The following is a 22190-nucleotide window of genomic DNA, read 5'->3' on the forward strand; positions in this document are numbered from 1 at the left end:
TCAACTTGGCAATAGAGATACTATCTGCCCTTTGGGAATTGTTAGAGATGCTGAAGTCTTGTGTGGTAAAACGAAGTATCCTGCTGATTTTCTCGTTCTAGCTACCACACAAGATAGCTTTTGTCCCATCATATTTGGCAGACCTTTCCTCAATACTGTCAATACTCATATTGACTGTGAGAAGCAAATTGTCACTGTTGGCTTTGAAGGCGTGTCACATGAGTTCAGTTTCTCCAAGTTTGGTAGACAACCTCATGAAAAAGAGTTGCCTAGTAAGGATGAAATTATTGCCCTAGCTTCTATTGTCGTGCCTCCTACTGATCCTTTAGAGCAATACTTGCTTGAGCATGAAAATAATATGCATATGGATGAAAGGGATGAGATAGATAGAGTTATGTTTGAACAATATCCTATCCTTAAGAATAATTTGCATGTTGTACTGCTTGGAGATCCACCCCCACCAAAGGGTGATCTTGTATTCCAGCTTAAATAGTTGCGTGATACTCTTAAGTATGCTTATCTCGATGAAAAAGAGATATATCCTGTTATTATTAGTGCTAGCCTCTCAGAGCATGAAGAAAAGAAGTTAGTAAAAACTCTGAGGAAGCACCATGCCGCTATAGGATATACTCTTGATGATCTTAAGGGCATTAGTCCCACTCTATGCCAGCACAAGATTAAAACCGATCCTGATTCCAAACCAGTTGCTCATCATCAACGGAGATTAAATCCTAAGATGAAAGAGGTAGTAAGAAAAGAAATAATAAAGCTCCTGGAAGCAGGTATTATCTATCATGTTGCTCATAGTGATTGGGTGAGTCCAGTGCATTGCGTCCCTAAGAAGGGAGGTATTACCGTTGTCCCTAATGATAAGGATGAATTGATCCCACAGAGGATTATTACTGGCTAGGATGGTGATCGACTTTAGGAAATTGAATAAGGCCACTAGGAAAGATCATTACCCTTTGCCTTTTATCGACCAAATGCTAGAAATAATGTCTAAACACACACACTTCTGCTTTCTAGATGGTTATTCTGGTTTCTCCCAAATACCAGTTGCACAATCTGATCAGGAGAAAACCACTTTCACCTGCCCTTTCGGTACCTTTGCTTACAGACGTATGCCTTTTGGCTTATGTAATGCACCTCCTACCTTTCAAAGATGTATGATGGCTATATACTCTGACTTTTGTGAAAAGATTGTTCAGATTTTCATGGATGACTTCTCCGTTTACGGGTCTTCTTTTGATGATTGCCTCAGCAACCTTGATCGAGTCTTGTAGAGATGTAAAGATACCAATCTTGTCTTGAATTGGGAGAAGTGCCACTTTATGGTTAATGAAGGCATCGTCTTAGGACATAAAATTTCTGAAAGAGGTATTGAAGTCGACAAGGCTAAGGTTGATGCAATCGAGAAAATGCCATGCCCCACGGATATCAAAGGTATAAGAAGTTTCCTTGGTCATGTTGGTTTCTATAGAAGGTTCATTAAAGACTTCTCTAAGATTTCTAGGCCTCTTACCAATCTCTTGCAAAAGGATATTCCTTTTGTTTTTGATGATAATTGTGAGGAAGCCTTCGAAATACTTAAGAAGGCCTTGATAACTGCACCTATTGTTCAACCACCTGATTGGAACATGCCTTTTGAAAGCATGTGTGATGCTAGTGATTATGCTGTTGGTGCTGTTCTAGGACAAAGAGTTGATAAGAAGTTGAATGTCATTCACTATGCTAGTAAAACTCTAGACAGTGCCCAAATAAACTATGCTACTACGGAAAAGGAATTTTTAGCAGTCGTGTTTGCATGTGAAAAGTTCAGGTCTTACATTGTTGATTCCAAAGTCACTATTCACACTGATCACGCTGCTATTAAGTACCTCATGGAAAAGAAAGACGCTAAACCTAGACTTATCAGATGGGTTCTCTTGCTACAAGAATTTGATTTGCATGTTGTCAATAGGAAGGGTGCTCAGAACCCAGTAGCAGATAACTTGTCTAGGTTGGAGAATGCTCTTGATGACCCACAACCTATTGATGATAGCTTTCCTGATGAGCAATTGAATGTCATCAATACTTCCCGTAGTGCACCCTGGTATGGTGATTATGCAAATTATATCGCTGCCAAATATATACCACCTAGTTTCACATACCAGCAAAACAAGAAATTCTTCTTTCATTTGAGACATTACTTTTGGGACGATCCTCACCTTTATAAGGAAGGAGTAGATGGTGTTATTAGACGTTGTGTACCTGAACATGAACAGGGACAGATCCTACAGAAGTGTCACTTCGAGGCTTACGGAGGACACCATGCGGGAGATAGAACTGCACACACGGTACTGCAATCAGGTTTCTATTGGCCCACTCTCTTCAAGGATGCCCGTAAGTTTGTCTTGTCTTGTGACAAATGTCAAAGAATAGGTAATATCGGTAAACGTCACGAAATGCCTATGAATTATTCACTTGTCATTGAACCATTTGATGTTTGGTGCTTTGATTATATGGGACCTTTTCCAAAATCCAACGGGTATACTCAGGTCCTAGTTGATGTTGATTACGTTACTAAGTGGGTAGAAGCTATCCCAACTAGTAGTGCTGATCACAACACTTCTATCAGCATGCTTAAAGAAGTTATTTTCCCTAGATTTGGAGTCCCTAGATATGTGATGACTGATGGTGGTTCACATTTCATTCATGGTGCTTTCCGTAAAACGCTTGCTAAGTATGATGTCAACCATCGAACTGCATCTCCCTATCATCCTTAGTCGAGTGGTCAAGTAGAGCTAAGCAATAAAGAGATTGAACTAATTCTGCAAAAGACTGTTAATAGGTCTAGAAAGAATTGGTCTAAGAAGCTCGATGATGCACTGTGGGCTTATAGAACTACTTATAAGAATCCCATGGGCATGTCTCCGTACAAAATGGTTTACGTTAAAGCATGTCATTTACCTCTTGAGCTAGAGCATAAGGCTTATTGGTCAATCAAAGAGCTCAACTTTGATTTCAAACTTGCTGGTGAGAAGAGGTTATTTGATATTACGTCGCTTGATGAATGGAGAGCTCAGGCATATGAGAATGCCAAGTTGTTCAAAGAAAAGGTTAAGAGGTGGCATGATAAAAGGATACAAAAACGTGAGTTCAATGTAGGTGATTATGTCTTGCTATATAATTCTCGTTTAAGATTTTTTGCAGGCAAGCTTCTCTCTAAATGGGAAGGTCCTTACATTGTTGAGGAACTATATCGTTCCGGTGCCATCAATATTAACAACACGGAAGGTAATTTTCCGAGAGTGGTAAATGGGCAAAGAATCACGCATTATATCTCAGGTACTCCCATAAATGTTGAAAGCAATATTATCAATACCATAACTTCGGAGGAGTACATAAGGTATGTGATTCAGTAAGTAAACCGACTTCAAAACTTTTCTAGTAGGAATTTTTCTCCGTTTTAGAATTTTTAGAAAAATAGAAAGCGCACGAGGAGGCGACAAGCCTGCCAGGCACGGGCCACTCCCCTGGCCGCGCCTGGGGGTCTTGTGACCACCTCGTGTGCCTCCCGGACTCCGTTTTCTTGCGGAGTACTCCTTGTGGTCGAAAAAAAATCATTATTTATTCTCCCGAAAGGTCTGACCCTCGTATCAAGCGAATTTCCTCTGTTTTCGTTTTGAGCCTATTTCTGCTGCAGATCTAGATCGCTATGGTGTCCCCAAAATCTCCGAAGGACAGGATCTTCGAGAAGGTCATCAATCCCTACCTAGCGGGAGTGCTGCAACACCCTCAATCTATCGAGATGCGTTAGGGGATGTTGCACATCCGTGATGTTGAGGGGCCCAAGAAGACCGGAAGCATGGAGGCGAGGCTCGAAGCAATGGAGCAACAAGTCTTCAAGTGCCAAGGGATGGTGGAGCGTGGACTCAACTCCAACCACATGATGATCATGGAGTTCACCAACAAGCACAAGATCGATGCCAATGACATCGGGAAGCACCTCTCCAGGCTCTATGACAGAATTGATCACCTCCAAGCCCAGATCTATGACCCGCAGAACCAAAACTGTGAGTATGGGTATAGATTTAAATCAATACGGTTGGCTGCAGATTTGAGGATTCCGGAGACTCGGTCATCTTTCCATGATGGAGCACCTATGCCTTGGAAGACGGAGGATCAAACCCATGTTGCAACAACTCCACCACCATCACCTCCAAAGGAAGACAACTAGGCACGGGTATGGGCAATCCTCTTGGCTTGTGCCAAGCTTGGAGGAGTTGCCCTGGTATCGTATCACCATCACATCTTTTGCCTTTACCTTTTCTTAGTTCGATCCTTTTTGGTTTTATCTTTCTCTAGTAGAATAAAGTTATTAGTGTTTTAGGCTTGAGTTTTGCTTTGTGTCACCCCCGATGTATTCGAGCTCGTGAGCCATATAATAAAAAGTTTCTTAGTTATGGGCCTTGCTTCATGCCATGATATGAAAGAAAAGAATGATAAAAGAACAAAAGCATGAAAGATCATGTAATGATCTTATGGAAAGTGATGGCTTCACATATAAAAAGAATGTTGATTAAAACTTGTTGAGGGTAGACAAACGTAGACCTTTGTCATTGTTGCAATTAATAGGAAGTGATAAAGAAGGAGATGTTCACATATAAATATATCATCTTTGACACCATCTATGATTGTGAACACTCACTAAACTATTACATGCTTAGAAGTAGATGTTGGACAAGGAAGACAACATAATGAATTATGTTTGCTTGGTTCCGAACAATGTTATATGATTAGAGATCCCTTGGCATGTGACGCTTGCTTCCACCTGATATTAGCCAAAACTTCCGCACTAAGTGGAGATACTACTTGTGCATCCATAAACCTTCAACCCAGTTTTGCCATGAGAGTCCACCATACCTACCTATGGATTGAAGAAGATCCCTCAAGTAAGTTGTCATTGGTGATCTTTCACACTAAGAGGACACACATCCAAACCTCAAAAGCACATGACAACCTCTGCTTCCTCTGCGAAGGCCCTATCTTGTACCTTTACTTTATGACCTTGAAAGAGTCATGGTGATCTATACCAATTCCTTATTTCACCTTTTTCTTGGCTAACGTCATATGCTAGGGAAATATCTATATTCATATGTCAACTTGGAAGTAAGTACTCATGAATTATTATTGTTGACATTATCCTTGAGGTAAATAGTTGGGAGGCGAAACTATAAGCCCCTATCTTTCTTTGTGTCCGACTGAAACTTTGATCTCATGAGTACCACGTGAGTTGTAACAATTGTAGAAGACAAAAGGATGATTGAGTATGCGGATTTTCTTTACAAGCTCTTATTTGACACTTTCCGATGTTATGATAAATTGCAATTGCTTCAATGACTAAAGGCTATTGGTTGTTAATTCTCAGTAAGGTTCTTGATCCTTACTTTACTTTGTGAAGGAACTATCACTTTAGCATGAGAGATTATATGATGATATTGATGTTCTGATTATGATCATAATGCATGCATATCCGTATCTTGTTTTGTCGACACCTCTCTCTCTAAACATGTGGCCATATTTGTTGATCTCGGCTTTCGCTTGAGGACAAGCGAGGTCTAAGCTTGGGGGAGTCTATACGTCCATTTTGCATCATGCTTTCATGTTGCTATTTATCGCTTTATGGCTGACATTACACTTCACGGTACAATACTTATGCCTTTTCTCTCTTATTTTGCAAGGTTTACATGAAGAGGGAGAATGCCGGTAGTTGGAATTCTGACGTGAAAAAGGAGCAAGTTTGAGATACCTATTCTGCGCAACTCCAAAACCCGTGAAAATCAACGGGGATTTATTTTTGAATTTATAAAAAATACTGGGTCGAAGAAGTACCAGAGGGGAGCCAACAGGAGGCTACAAGCCTGCTAGGCGCGGCCTACCCCCCTCGTCGCGCCTAGGGGGCTTGTGGGCTCCCTGTTGGGCCTCTGGCCCCCCTATTTTGCTCTAAGGAGGGTTTCGTTCCAGAAAAAAAGTCAAGAGGAGGCTTTTGGGAGGAATCGCCGCCGCCACGAGGCGGAACTTGAGCAGAACCAATTTAGAGCTCCGGCAGGGTCGTCCTGCCGGGGAAACTACCAGCAACACCTCCGGTCTCTTCCTATGCCAGCAACAATACACACAAGAGATCCTTGAGCGTGCCAAGATGCTAAACTGCAAACCAGTATCCACACCAATAGACACAAGCTCCAAGACTTCTTCCGAGGACGGCCACCTACTCCCCAACCCTACACAGTATCGCAGCTTGGCCGGTGCAGTACAGTATCTCATCCTTACTAGGCCGGACATCACCTATGCAGTTCAACAAGTTTGCTTATTCATGCATGCTCCACGTGATGCTCGCATGACACTTGTCAAACGCATCCTTCGGTACTTACAGGGCACCTCCCACTACGGTCTCCAAATCTACAAATCACCATCCATGGATCTTTTTGCTTACACTAATGCAGATTGGACAGGTTGCCCGGACACACGCAAGTCCACGTGTTGCTTTTGTGTATTCCTTGGCTCCAACCTTGTGTCCTGGTCATCCAAGAGGCAGCCCACTATCTCCCGTTCCAGTGCGGAGGCAGAATACCGCGGTGTGGCCAACTGCGTCGCTGAGTCTAGTTGGCTACGTCAACTATTGCATGAGCTTCATCTACCACCAACCAGAGCAACGATGGTGTATTGCGACAACATCAGTGCTTCTTATCTTGCTTGCAATCGAGTGCAACACCAACGCACCAGGCACATAGAGATTGACTTACACTTTGTCAGAGATCGGGTCGCCCTTGGTGAAGTTCGTGTCCTTCACGTCCCAACGAGCTCACAGTTTGTCGATGTGTTTACCAAAGGATTACCGTCGCAGATGTTCAACGACTTTCGTTCCAGTCTAAACATCCATCCACATGGAGTTCCGACTGAGGGGGTGTTAGACTAATTCTATTTATAACGTTGTACACCTTGTTTATAGGATCTGGGGAGAGCCCACGTCGGCCCTTGGCACATGTATAGGAGGTGGCCACTCTCCCCGTATAAACCTATCCATGTAATCCTTATGAATCAACAATTATTCTCTCCAACTGGCGCAACAGGTCATCAGCCTGATCTGTAACCCTGCCCACGCAACAACTGCAGTTCATGAGCCCTCTGGGCACTATACATTCTTCAGTCCTTTAATTAATCGTCGTGTGGTTAGTAGCAGACAGTTCAGGAGGAGGATTTAAGCAAGAGCTCAGTTATTCACTGCACTCCGCTGACAACTTAAGACGCCGTGCTACATAGTACTCCCTCCGTTCCAAAATAATTGTCTCAACTTTATACTATCGATAGTATAAAATTGTATTAAGCTTAAGACATTTATTTTAGGACGGAGGGAATACTACTACTTGATTCTTCATTTTCAGATAGTACTCTCTCCGTCCGACGAAGAATCTACATTTGGATTTAAATTTTGTCTGAATTGACGTGGTATTGCTAACCAACGTGCTCACAGCCTGCTCAGTTGCTAGTTTTCTTTCTCTTTTTCTGACGTTGCTCACTTGCTAGTTGCTTTGAACTGACTTGGATGCTGGCCATCACAATCGCACGGAGACGGATCAATCGAAGGTGCCGGTAGCCCGGTACGTAGGCTAGCAGCACTGCTGGTACTACTAAATACCACATAATACCAGTACTGCGTCTCCAGTTGGCAAAATGTTAGGCAGAGGACACGGACTTAAGAGCATCTATAGCCGTGCACGCCTCAAAAAACCCATTATACGTGTGTGGACAAATTCGGTCAGTGATCGAACAAAAGAAAAAAATGATCCACTCGAATTCTCGTACTCCCTCCATCACTGTTTACAAGTCATGTACGTGTACCTAGGTCGTTAATTTCACTTATATAAAATATGAGGAATGATACGCGTCCGCCGGATGATTTCTAAAAATAATCCGTCACCTAGCTAGCCGTCGGATGCCCGAGCTAACAGCCGTTTGATCTAACGCGCCCGCATCCCGCCGCATGGTGAGTAGTTATTTCCTGAAACGGCGCTCGAGTTGCAGAAACTTTCGCTTTGTTGCAAGAAATAAACTTTGGATCCGTTAATTCCTGAAACAACAGTCAAGTTTCAGAAACAATTTGCTTGTTGTAGAATCTTTTTTCTTCGTCTATCTGTAACATAGGTATTTTTACGGAAGAATTTTTTGCAACACCGCTCGAGTTTCAGGAATTTTTGCAAACAATGTCAGGTTGCAGAAGCACTACCCCATCCGGGATCCGGTCTAGCGTGGGGAGGCAGGGCCGACGCGAGGCAACCGGCGGCAGGAACGCGACGGCGATGGCTGGGGGCTCCGGCGCCGGTGGCTGGGGCTCCGGTGGCGGCAGGATCGGCCGGCGGCGGCGCACCACGGCGGGGCATGCGGGACAGGTGGCGGAGGGGGCTGTGGGGTTGCAGCAGGCCGGCGGCAGAGGGGGCGGTGGGGCTGCAACAGCCGACAGCGGAGGGGCGGCGAGCCACAGCAGGCCGGCGATGCGAGGTCGTCGGGGCGGAGGCACGGACTGGACAGTTTCTCTGAAACAATTGCCCAGTTTCAGAAATCGTTTGACACGGGGTTAGATGGAGTAAGATCCGACGGACGAGGAAGCGGTGGACAGTTTATTTGGATCCGCCGGTGGAAGGTAAGAGTTTCACGTAAAATATATTGTTTAATATAAAAATTATATCATTAAAAAATAGAACGTCTAAAGTTTCTAATGATACATTTTCTATAATATATACCTCTTGGTAAGTTGATCAAATTGACAACCTAGGTAAATGTGCCAGACTTGTAAACTGAGACGAAAGAAGTATCATCCTTATACGTTCTGGTTCTCTGCGAACCCTCTTATCCATCTTAAATATAGAAAGGATATGAAGGCACGTGGACACCTCCAGGCAGTCTGCTACGTAGGGGACAACCCCACACCAAACATTTTTTTCTTTTTTTATTCATTTTTATTTTAATTTATTTTTTCTCTTCATCAATCACGTATAAGTGACCGAACATATACAAAATAAAATAAAAAATATGACCGCGCGGACGGATAAATAAAGAACATATTAGACCATTGACCGGACGTGTCTACGGTCATTGCTTGCTGCGTGGCATGCCCATCACAACGGAGCAGTAGCCCTGCTCCTTCTTCTTCGAGCAGTGCATTGAAGCGGAAGGGTTGGCGCGCGCGGGGGAGGGCTCGGGGTTTAAATCGCGCGTCCCTGCCTGCCTGACACCACCTCGCGCCTCACAACCGCCTCCAATTACTCGTGCATTCATCATACGGCTTAAAGGAGGAATTAATCGCCCCTCCCCTTCCAATTAACCACCTACCGCTCGCGTATAGCATTTTTTCCTCCGCCGTTCTTCACCCTCGCCCGGAGATTCACTCTCAAAACGTGGGAGACAGCGAAGAAAGATGGTCTTGCCAACGTGACCCGTAGTTTAATCGTGTTAGGGGCCAGGGGGGGTGTTACTGGGTGCAAGTTGCACTGGAAGATTGGCATGTGCAAGACTAGAGGCGTCCGAGCTTGACAGGGGTTCGAGAAAAAGAAAAAATGTTATGGTGGATTTCAAAGAGATCTGCTAGTTTTCTGGCACTAGGTTTTGTAGAATCCCTACATGCCTGCTATTTTCTTATGAAAGAGATTCCAATTTGAACCATGTGTATGTCGGTGATGGAGCGATGTTGAACAAGCTCTATTCTTTCATTTTATTGTCACCCGACGTCTTAGACTATCCATAATGTGAGTAACATAGGTAGTAACATAGATGCCACCTAAGCAAGAAATATGATGTGATAACTAATTAATGAAAAAAAAGTAATTGAGTAACTTAGCATATTACTCATACGAGCATGGTTAATAATACAGCCAACAATCGGCTATAAGGAGTTGTCATGTCATATAGAGCTAACCTACAGCTGACATATACAATAGTAATTTTTAGATGTGTAATACTTGAGTAGTAGTTGGCCCACCTTACAATCTCGTAAAGTGTCTTGGGTCTCGTGTTGCAGCTGGCTACTCATCAAAAGTCGCTTCTCTTCTCTCTTCTCCTCTCTCTCCTCCAACTAAGCAAAGATATACTATTCTAATCCTTGTAGACAAAGAAGACTCCTTTAAAACTTATGTCTTTGTTCGGTTAATCCCGCCGGCAAAATTAACAAAATTGACCCGTGGATGAAAGTATTTCACAAACTGAACCGTTTTTAAAAAAACTTATGTCTTTGTTCGGTTAATCCCGTTGGTGGAATTAACAAAATTAACAAAAATAACAAAATTTCAGAGGGCCCTTTAAAACTGATGTCTTTGTTCGGTTATCTCGCTGATAAAATTAACAAAATTGATCCGTGGATGAAAATATTTCATAAACTGAACCGTTTTTGAAAAAAATTCACTCAGCTGATCCTTTTCTGTGACGCCCGAACCACACTACACTGTGTGGCGTCTTTGCTTTAGGCACCACATAGTGTAGTGTGACGTCTAGGTCTCAGACGCCACACAAAGTAGTATTGGACGTCACACAATATAGTATGACGCCTAAAACAATAGCGCCACAAAAAGAGATGAGATGAATGAAAATTTTCCGGGGACGGTTCATTTTGTGAATTAGTTGCGTTTTTGGGTTAAAATTTTCCATTTTGCCAATCCCACCGCCGTCAAGATTGGGATCAAAACAGCTGGGTTTCTTGCGGCCAGGGATTTATCCCCGTTTGCTTCATGTAGTGCATTCGGTTATACCCGAAGGGGATAGAAACCATGTTAAATACCTTCGGAACCCTACGGTTTTGACCAGAAAAACAACCTCTCCTTCGTGAAATTAATCCCGTCATTGTTGCAGGGAATAGGTGATAGGATGGGGTCAATAGAACTGGATTTACTAATTCTCATCTAGATGAGAATTAGCAAAGTCTCATCTAACTCCCACACACCATTTGAGTAGTCTAATCAATAACATATAAAAACATAAGAACATGCATGAATTTTCATAAAAATCAAGTGGCATATGAGATTTAAAGGCTTCATAATCAATCGAGGTCTCCAAGTTGGAATTGGATCACTTGATTTTGAACGGATCAATAATTTCTCAAGAAGCTCTCTCATTTTATTATTTTAAGCTTCCTAATTTTGGAGGTCTCAGAATAAATTGAGGACTTCAATTTGAAATTGAGTCACTCAATTTTGACCGGGTCAATAATTTCTTAAGGAGATCTCTCATTTAATTCTTTTAATTTACCATGCTTTTAAAATTTTGAACTCTCCTATTTGATTGAGGTATTTAATTTATTTGGTTCATATTTTGACTGCGTCGGCGATTTTGTTTTGAACTAAATCACATCAACCAACTTATAAAAACATATCAATCTCACGCACCACCTCACCACATAGAAAAAAAAGTACAAACATGTGATGCTATAGCACCAATATAGTTCATGCAACCATTGACATAGAAATTGTTGTTACACAAGTATGAGTTGATTAGCAAACAACCTGAAATCACGTCGCGGAAGGCCCCCATAACACAACATTATAAATAAATAGAAAACACATTGTGTCATCTCCCGAACACGCCAACACAAATACTCCATTGGTTCAAAAATATAAGGTGTATTAGTTTTGGAAAAGTCAAATTTCTTCAACTTTGACTAATTCATTTCATGATAAAGCTAATGACATTGATTTGGTACATTTTGTACAAATTTGGTGAAACTTAAAGAGGTTTGACTTTTTAAAAACAAATGCACCTAATCTTTTTAAAATAGAGGCAATAATTTTCTCATAAAAGTTCAATAACATCAATGACGCGGCAAAGCGCGTCCAACCCTTCGAGTATGAGTTAGATGTGAGTTAGTTAAGTGGGTGTTTGGTTCCAAGGGACTAGACTTTTTTTAGTCTCGGGGACTAAAAAAAGACCCTTAAGAAAAAGTCTCTCATGTTTGGTTACATAGGAACGAAAAGCGACTTTTCCTAGTCTTATCCCTGTAACCAAGCATGGCCTAAGTCTCATCTAGATGAGCGCTAGACACACTCTAAGAGAACACCTTCGAGGATTGCATAGGATCAAATCTCAAGTAACCAAACATAGCATTAGAGAATCTTTTAATAAGTTTTCTTTATTATTGATAATTTTTTAGAAGGTATTGTGTTTAAGGAATTTGCTAGAGTTGCTCGAAGTCTTGATTCTTAATGGATGACGGTTTTCTTAGATTTGACTATCATGATTTTTGTTTTCGCGCGACCGTGATGAAACCTAGTCATGGCTGTATGATGGCCTCATTTTGATGCTCTTTTGTTGACAGTTTGCTTCAAACATAAGATTTTCTTGGCTTAAGAAAATCCAACCTTTGTGGGCCCGAGTATACATACGAAGTAAATTTCACGGTGCTTTAAACCTCAAGGAAGGTACCGAGGGTTAAACCCTGCAAACCAGTGGGGGGGATGCTCATCTATGCATTTCGCCAATCACCCTGCATTGCTTCAGCATACCACTTTATTTATGTCGATATGGCAGGACAAGGGACAGGAGCATTACTACTTCAATTTTCAAATGTTCTTGACAGAGTAGACTTAAATCTTTGCACTTTCGCGCAGTAATTCTCAGCAGACCAGCAAATAGAGTACAATTACATGGACGCGCACGCGCTAAACACACGAAATTATTGCCTAGACACAGCTTCATCGACCGACGGTGGACACGGCCGGCGTGGAAGAACAGGTCTATGAAATAATTCCTTTTGATCGGCCTGCGACTTCGAGCCAACAAACTAGCTAGGCGTCACTCTCTTTTTAATTCTCTCCGAGAAGTCAACAAAACTAACTCGATCACGAATGGCGAAGCTACTACGAGACGACTTGAAGGAACGAGCTGAGATCGGCGGCGATTTCACCGGCGCTGGCGTGGGCGGCGGTGCTGATCGTCGTTGAAGTCGAGCAGCACGGCGCTGTGGCAGCGGGGGCACCGCGGATCCTCCCGGGACAGCATCACGTACATCATGCACCGTGGGCAGCCCGCCAGGACCATGGGCGCGCCGGCCGCCGCGTCCGGGCTGCCCTCCGACGACACGCACGAGCTCGGAGGCGACGCGGTGGAGGACGACGAGGAGGACAGCCGCCGCGGCGACGTACTGATGGCGCCGTTTGCCCCGCCTCCGCCCGGCGGCGCCGTGGTCGTCGACGTCGACGACTGCCCGCCGCCGCCCCGCGCCCTCGACAGGCTCAGCCTCAGGCTCTCCAGCTTCGACACCTTGCCGCCGTTCCTGCTCATCCTCGATCACCTCACCACCCACCGTTCGTCGCCCCTCTTACTGCACGCAGCTGCACGATGGTGACGGTGACGGTGACATTGGTGTCTCGAGCTCACAGCACACAAAAATGGATAGCTCTACAGGAGCTGCCATATATATATTGAGCGGAGCGTGGGAGACACATCGCACGATGCGGGCGTTACCTTGGACTCAAGCTCGCTCAAGGGTATACGGCGGGCTGAGAGGGCGATACGACCTCGACGACGTGCTGGTGGATTGGAGCTCTCCGCGTGGTTGCGTATAACTATTGCTGGCTGGGTACGAGTAGTGGAGGAGTATTTGTCATGCGCCTCTCCCCCTCGCTGCTTTATATAATGAGGAGGCGGCGGGTGGTGGTGGCTTTCATTAATACGAGAACAGCCGCCACTAATGCTCCGGTGAGGTCAATCCCCTTCAAGCTCAAGGATGTGGAGGCTGGATGGAGTCCTGCCGTGATTTCGTTTGTCTCGGAGCATGCATCTCTTTGATGGAGTACTAGAAGTGAGATTGGTTGTAGAAGTTTTTTTTAATCTAACTATTGACAAGGTATTAGGCGTCTGATGTGCGAGGATGGACTCGCGAACGAGGGCGACGCTGTCTGGCGTCGTGGTGGCGTCGACGGCAGCTAGACCGGGCAAGGTGGATGCGTCAGTACAGTTCTGAAGATGGATTGATGACAGTTGGCGGCGACGAGTGTGCGCCGGACCGATGGGTGTCCCATACCCGGCTGGTGGCTTGGTTGGGGCATCAGCACTAGTGGGGACGGGGCCTTTAGCCCCGGCCCGTAAGGGGCTTTAGTCCCGATTCACCAACCGGGACTAAAGGGGCGGGACTAAAGGCCTAACCTTTAGTCCCGGCCCTGTTCCAAGCCGGGACTAAAGGTGCTCCACGTGGACGCCTCGTAGCGCCCCAGGGGCAGACCCTTTAGTCCCGGTTCGTTACACGGACCGGGACTAAAGAGTTTCAGATTTTGTTTATTTTTGGGGTTTTTTTGAATGAAATTATTTTTGGGTTTTAGGGTTTTAGGGTTTAGGTGTTCGGGAGATTAACGTGATGCCTCGTTTGGTGTTCGGAAATTAGTTTTCATATAATTAAAATAGAAATAATTATGCATATATATATATATAAGATTAACTTATCTTACAAGCGAGCATATATATACAATTATATGGAGATCTGAATTATCGGGACTAGAGCCCGTCTATTCGATTACATGGACGAACATCAGTAATGGCCCCTAGCTACACGAAATCGTCATTTGTCATCTATAGCTTCCGTCCTCAGAAAGGTCACAAGCTCCTCTGCAACAGCAATCGCACGTTGCTCTGGTAGGACCTTCGCCCTCATGGCCGTGTACTATATAAGAAGAGGAGATGAATATGAATATCAATCATGATAACAAAGAATGACGGGTAAAAATAGAGGTGTGAATGTTCATTGCTTACGTCGAATCTGTGATCCTTGTGCTCAGAGGTAAACGTGCGAATGGTCTCGCAAACATAGTATCCGCATAGATGCGTTCCCCGTGGCTGCTGGTGCACTTTACGAGAATAGAATATATATAATCAAAATAATAATCTAGCATCATAAATGTATTGAAAATAGAAGTATATCATACTACTACTTACGTGAGCCGCTCTAAAGGTCAGCTTCTCAGGCTCGATACCGGGAGTCACGCACTTGAACCGCTTCCAAACCCTGCCCGACAAGGATAATGATTTGCTAAGTTTTTCATTAATTGATATATCAGAAAATCATCGAAAGAGACCGATAGAGCGCAAGAATGATTGAAATTACCCTTGGAGTATGTCGTGCGGGCTTTGGAACTATTCCAAGGGTCTCGATAATGGGTCGAAGGCATCAACTCTTCCCTTATCAATTTAAATGTCCAACAGAATCCAATGAAAGCTGCACATGTATATATATATATATATATGTCAGTAACTTATCAATTACACTTATAAGTGAATGGACACAACAGAGTAAAGACCCTCACCTGAAGTTGTATGGAAAGAGTATGTGGTCACAGAAATTTTGATCTGTTAGAAATCTTAGAAGGTTTTCCTCCGACTCCTTGGGTTTATCAGTTAGCGTCGCTATATGTATTTTATCTGGGTCAATAAACCCAATATTTATGATGTTCCTACTTTTACAATCCAGAATCTTCATTCTGCATAATAGAGTACAAGTTATATATAGACAATGAATTGAAATAACTAAACAAGTTATATGTAGACAACGAATTGAAAAACTTACAGACAATAGCAACTCATAAGCGATTTGTCGAGGGCGTCGCCATTGTACATCTGGAAGAGTTCATCAAAGTCGATATGGATTTCTTCGGGGCAGCCGTAGTACTCCCATGGGGCACTCACCACGATCATCGTTCTCCCATTCTTTGATTCACTTAAGTACCATGTATGCAAGTAACGCATATTCGTTGGGAGATCATCTTTGCTGACCAAATGCGCTCCCATGACAAACTGTGGCTTAGGGGCTACCACAGCCTTGGGTAACCTATCGTCTTGGGAAGCCAGAATGTCTTCAACCGGGATACCCCATTCAGCCTCCCACTTCTTTGCTAATTCTAAATCTTGCCCCTGCACCGGAGGGGGGACATTCTCGGTTAACACCCTGAGGGGTGGGATCGACTGTTTGGCCTGTTGTCCAAGCTGAGGAACGTCTGATTTTTTCTTGCTTGTAGTTGAACTTGATTTGCTCCCACTTGCACTTGCACGTGATCTGCTCTTTTTCACTTCCTTCTGCAATGTGCGTGTATAGTCATCAGGCTTATGGTGTAAGTCATACTGTGATGGAAGGGTCGTGAAGTATTTTGCAAATGCTATTTGCTTCTCGGTGTATTCCGGGCGGGGCTCGGGTTCCTTCTTTTTCATCTGCGCATCATGATGTTCCTTTGCTATCCTGGTGTTTTCCTCGGGGGTACGATCATAAGGTCTGATAGGAAGATTAGCATGAGGTACCTTTGGGAGGGGCGACCGTTTGCGCTTTGGGGGGCTCGGTCGCTTAGAAATCGTCGGCGGAGCGTTCTTGCTGGCACGCTTCCGCTTAGTATCCGGAGCGGGCGGCGGCGGAGACGGGCGACCCAAGTCCGGCGGCGGTGATCGAGATGGACTCGTGTTGTGCTGGCCGACGTCATGTGGAGGGCTTGGAGGTAATGGAGTGTAGGTGACCTGCGACGACTCGGAGGCGGTGTTGTCCTTGGGGCCGAGCCTGGAAGCTTGATGTAGTTCTTGTCGCATAGGATGACTCCACCCAGTACTTCTCCGAGTGTCCTCTCATCTTCGGGTCCAGCTATGTCGAGCTCCATATCATGAAACCCCGCCATGATTTCATCCACCCCGACTTTAGCAAAGCCAGTTGGAATCTCACGGCCATGCCAGCGTGCATCAGGGCCAGAAGGTAAAGCTTGTCCGACGGCCACCTTCATGGATATGTTCTTGAATTTCTGATGGAGTTCACATGATGTTGACTCCTTGATTCCATCCACGGGGTAGCCGGGACCGCCCTCTATCATTCTTCGAGCATCGTCGGGCGGGGCCTCAGATTCAGCCACGCTGCTTTTCCGCTTAGATGGGGCGCCGATAATATCAAATGCAGGATCTTCCTGGCGCGCTTCTCCTCTAAGCTCATCAATCTGCTTCTGTTGCTCGTTAATCCTGGCAAGCAACTGGTTGAACTTGTCATTCTCCTCATCCTGCTGCCGCTTCTTTGCTCTCTCTCGGCTTCTGTAAGTGTCTTGGTCTCTGGCAAACCCAAGCCACCACGGGTAAGAAGGACCGAAGCCTCGCGTTCGTCCTCCATGTTCGTCATTGCCGAGGACCAGTGTGAGCAAATCTTTCTCTCTATCTGCAGTGAACTTTCTTTTTCCCTCCTTAATTTCTTTCACTATCCTTTTCCAATTCTCCCTGGGTATCCTAAGACCGTCACTGCAGATGAGGTCCCCTGTTTCTTCGTCGTATGAACCACCATGCGCAAGGAACCAATTTCTTGCTCTCAATTCCCACTCATCATGGAGTGGTTCAGGTACGATGCCTTTAGCTAGCAGATCTTGCTCTTTCTTATCCCACTTTGGGATGGCAGTCTCATAGCCCCCTGGCCCCAGCTTGTGGTGATATTTCTTCTTGTCGGCATTTATCTTGTTCTTTTCTGATAATGCATGGGCATCTTCTGACTCCTTGTACTCTTGAAATGCCTTCCAGTGATTCGCCTGCTTGGCTAGATACCCCTCGAATACTGGCACTTTCTTTGTCTTCAGATAGTTTTTCCATAGCTTCTTCTTCCAACTACGGAACAGTTCGGCCATCTTCTTTAGAGTCCACTGCTTGACTTTGGCCCTCAGTTTGTCTGCGGCGTCTTCATTCTCACATTCTGGCAGGTTGAAATGTGACATGAGATCATTCCAAAGATTATCTTTGTACCTTTCGGCGACATAGTCACTATCGGCTGCCCCTTTGCACTTGTTCCACTCCCGAACGCTGATCGGGACGTGATCCCTAACGAGAACTCCGCATTGCTTCTTGCATGTGTCAGCAGCATTCTTAGGAAGCTTGGGTTCGCCCGTAGGCAATATCACCTCAAAGGTGTAATGCGTCCGTGCATCCAACTTTCTAGTCGGGCCTCGTTTCGTAGCTTTGCTCGATGTGTAGGCCTAAGAGGGAGAAACATTCGTCAAATGAATGTATATGTATACAATATAGAGCGATCTCCGATATTTTTCACATATTACAAGTGATTGTCGAACTTCATATGTATACCTCGCCGGACTTTATTATTTCTTCACCGGCTTCTCAACCGGCTTCTCCATCAGTGGAGCTATCACCTTCTCCGTCAGTGGACCTATCTCCTGCCCCATCGGCTTCATCTTCGTGTCGGTCGACCTCCATTCCATATCCGGAGGGGTTTAGATATGACGATGGAGATTCAGCTGGTTCAACGTCGGGGCTGTTTTTGATTATATCTTCGAGAAGTTCTTCCTCTTCGAGGTTCCTGATATATGGATCCATAGTTCTGCAAAAAACGGACATTAACCTTTGTACCAAAAAAGAATTATTCTATCAGGAACTCCGTTCCAAAATAACTTTAGTCCCGGGTCGTGGCTCCATCCTGGACTCCTAGATTTCTGCATAGTATTCAAAGTAGGAATACTTTTCCAATTTGAGCATTCAATAAGCAAAACCAAATCGTAAAATAAAGTAGTATTCAAATTAGCATGCATTCAATTATAAGCAAATACATCATCTGTTTTGTCCGTACATCGTCGAATATTATCACTAATACTCCTCGAATACTATCATACATATAGCATCACTGATACATCTAGAACCGTAGCGCCCGACGGGTATCGGCGCGGGCGGTGGACACCCAAAGAGAAGGAACCATCACGGGATCATAGCTCCAGTGAGATCCCCGAATAACCTGCCAGGTATGCTCGAACCTGCCCTCCAATGCAACCATGTAGCGACGGACGTGCTCATCCTCCTCGCTGACACGGTGACGTACCACCTCCGCGGTGTCCGGAAGCCTCGGCACCCTCACTGGCCCACGCGACCGCCACCAAACAAGGATCGGATCAACGACGGGCTGGCTCCTCACCAACCTACGCCCCCCGGAAGGTAGCACCTCCCAATACCAGCCAGGCGGAAACCAGTCCCGGACAGGGCCCCTCTGATCAAGCAGGTGTCCTCCGCCGAGTCGACGACGAGGATGCGGGATAGGCATCGTAAAATGAACTAAAAAAATAAACTAGTTCTATTAATTTTCTTGCTAAAAATAAACTATTAACACTTAAGCATATACAATAGCAAAATTAAACTATTAACACTTAAGCATATACAATAGAAAAATTAAGCAATAATCTAAGAAACACTATTAACACTTAAGCATATACACTATACAATAGCAAAATTAAATGAAAAAAAATATTTCTTCTTCTTGTAACCCTAAACTAATTTTTCCTCTTCTTCTATTTCTCCTGTTCTTCTACTTCTTCTTCTACTTCTACTTCTCCTCTTCTTCTACTACTTCTCCTCTTCTCTTTTTCTACTTCTCCTCTCCTCCTCTTGTAATTTTTTTCTCTTCTTCTACTTCTCCTCTTCTTCTATTTTTCCTCTTCTTCTCCTCTCCTCCTCTTCTTATTCTCCTTATTCTCCTTTTCTTCTCCTCCTCTTCTTATTTTCCTTTTTCCTAATTCTAAATATTACTAACCCTAATAACCTAGCACAAACCTAATAACAATAGGAATTAAATGACAAAAAAAAATCTTTTTCTTATTTTCTTCCCTTTTTCTTCCTTTCTTCTCCTTTTTCTTCCTTTCTTCTCCTTTTTCTTCTTTTCTTCTCCTTTTTCTTCTTTTCTTCTCCTTCCCTTTTTCTTCTTTTCTTCTCCTATTTCTTCTTTTCTTCTCCTTTTTCTTCCTTTCTTCTCCTTTTTCTTCCTTTCTTCTCCTTTTTCTTCTTTTCTTCTCCTTTTTCTTCTTTTCTTCTACTGGCCGGAGTGTTGGGGAGGAGGGGGCGGGGGGCTTACCGGCCGGAGGTGTGGACGACGCGCGGCGAGGAGGGCGGCGCGCGGCGAGGAGGACCGCGGCGGCGACGAGGACGACAGGCGGCGGCGAGAAGGACGGCGGGCAGCCTGACGGCGTCGTCGAGGTCGTCGGTGTGCCGCGCCGGGTAGGAGAATGAGAGGAAGAAGAAGAGAAACGAACGATTTGGGTTGGAATTTTTCTAACTCGCGCTTATATAGGTGGATCTTTAGTCCCGGTTCGTGGCTCGAACCGGGACTAAAGACCCCCTTTAGTCCCAAGTGGAGCCACGACCCGGGACTAAAGGCCTCTTTTCGGGCACGCGAGAAGGCGGGAAGCAGGGGCCTTTAGTCCCAGTGTGGAGCTCCAACCGGGACTAAAGCCCCTCCTCGGCTGCATGATAAGTTTAGTCCCACCTCGCCCAGCGAGGGGGACTAACACTTGTTTATAAGCCCCGTTGCAGCTACTCCATCGAGCTCCTCTCTAAAGCAGGCTTACGGGCCTAAACTCACTGAAAATTGAAACTATATTCGAAATTATGGAGAAAATTAAACCTGAATTCAAAGTGAGTTCACTTTGAATTTAGGTTGAATTTTCTCTATAAATTCTCATATAGTTTCAATTTTTTTCTATTTTCAAAATTAATTATTTTGACTATCCAAACTATTATCTATTTTGTTATTTTCAATTAAAAACTATGTTTATTAAAAATTCTTTTTGCATATTTGAGAATTTGATAAAACTATGATAATGAGAAGTGTTTGAAATTGCATAAATAATTCAAAACTATTTTCTATTTTCAAAAGTAATTATTTTGACTATCCAAACTATTAACTATTTTGTTATTTTCAATTAAAAACTATGTTTATTAAAATTCTTTTTGCATATTTGAGAATTTGACAAAACTATGATAATGAAAAGTGTTTGAAATTGAATAAATAATTCAAAACTATTTTCTATTTTCAAAAGTAATTATTTTGACTATCCAAACTATTAACTATTTTTTGTTATTTTCAATTAAAAACTATGTTTATTAAAATTCTTTTTGCATATTTGAGAATTTGACAAAACTATGATAATGAAAAGTGTTTGAAATTGAATAAATAATTCAAAACTATTTTCTATTTTCAAAAGTAATTATTTTGACTATCCAAAATATTAACTATTTTGTTATTTTCAATTAAAAACTATGTTTATTAAAATTATTTTTGCATATTTGAGAATTTGACAAAACTATGATAATGAAAAGTGTTTGAAATTGAATTAATAATGCAAAACTATTTTCTATTTTCAAAAGTAATTATTTTGACTATCCAAACTATTAACTTATTTTTTTGAGCTAGTTGACCCTGAAATTGAAAAGCACCACAAATGAATTTTGAAAATGTTGAAAGTTGGCATGCTATCATCATTTCACCCACATAGCATGTGTTAAAAAGTTGAGAGGGCTACAACAAAAACTGGATGCACTTCGTGTACAAAACGGACAATCTCTCTCGAAGTATGAGGGTTTGGAACGAGAACTCATCTCTTACAAAGGGATTTCATTTTTTTGAACTTATTTGAACTCCATACTTTTTGTGTGTTCAAAATGCACCATTCAAAGGCACATCACAAAATTTCAACAATTTCTGACTTCATTTGGTATTCTTCGTGCATTTAGTTTTTTTTTTTGAGCTAGTTGACCCTGAAATTGAAAAGCACTACAAATGAACTCTGAAAATGTTGAAAGTTGGCATGCTATCATAATTTCACCCACATAGCATGTGTTAAAAAGTTGAGAGGGCTACGACAAAAACTGGATGCACTTCGTGTACAAAACGGACAATCTCTCTCGAAGTATTAGGGTTTCGAACGAGAACTCATCTCTTACAAAGGGATTTCATTTTTTTGAACTTATTTGAACTCCATACTTTTTGTGCGTTCAAAATGCACCATTCAAAGGCACATCACAAAATTTCAACAATTTCTGACTTCATTTGGTATTCTTCGTGCATTTACTTATTTTTTTTGAGCTAGTTGACCCTGAAATTGAAAAGCACTACAAATGAACTCTGAAAATGTTGAAAGTTGGCATGCTATCATCATTTCACCCACATAGCATGTGTTAAAAAGTTGAGAGGGCTACGACAAAAACTGGATTCACATCGTGTACAAAACGGACAATCTCTCTCGAAGTATCAGCGTTTCGAACCAGAACTCATCTCTTACAAAGGGATTTCATTTTTTTGAACTTATTTGAACTCCATACCTTTTTGTGTGTTCAAAATGCACCATTCAAAGGCACATCATAAAATTTCAACAATTTCTAACTTCATTTGGTATTCTTCG

At 43.2% G+C, this 22190-nt stretch overlaps 1 protein-coding gene across 1 annotated transcript; it reads right to left on the reverse strand.

Annotated features, from left to right (window-relative positions):
* Positions 1-12510: 12510 nt before the first annotated feature.
* LOC123440489 (protein GL2-INTERACTING REPRESSOR 1-like) lies at positions 12511-13626 on the reverse strand. Its single transcript, XM_045117053.1, has 2 exons — positions 13486-13626; positions 12511-13352 (listed from the first exon to the last, which is right to left on the reverse strand). Exon 2 carries the CDS (start codon positions 13300-13302, stop codon positions 12922-12924), a length of 381 nt encoding a protein of 126 aa, XP_044972988.1. The 5' UTR covers positions 13303-13352; positions 13486-13626; the 3' UTR covers positions 12511-12921.
* Between the last annotated feature and the right edge of the window lie 8564 nt (positions 13627-22190).

Source organism: Hordeum vulgare, chromosome 3H (genome assembly GCF_904849725.1).
Source record: "Hordeum vulgare subsp. vulgare chromosome 3H, MorexV3_pseudomolecules_assembly, whole genome shotgun sequence".
NCBI classification, from domain to species: domain Eukaryota; kingdom Viridiplantae; phylum Streptophyta; class Magnoliopsida; order Poales; family Poaceae; genus Hordeum; species Hordeum vulgare.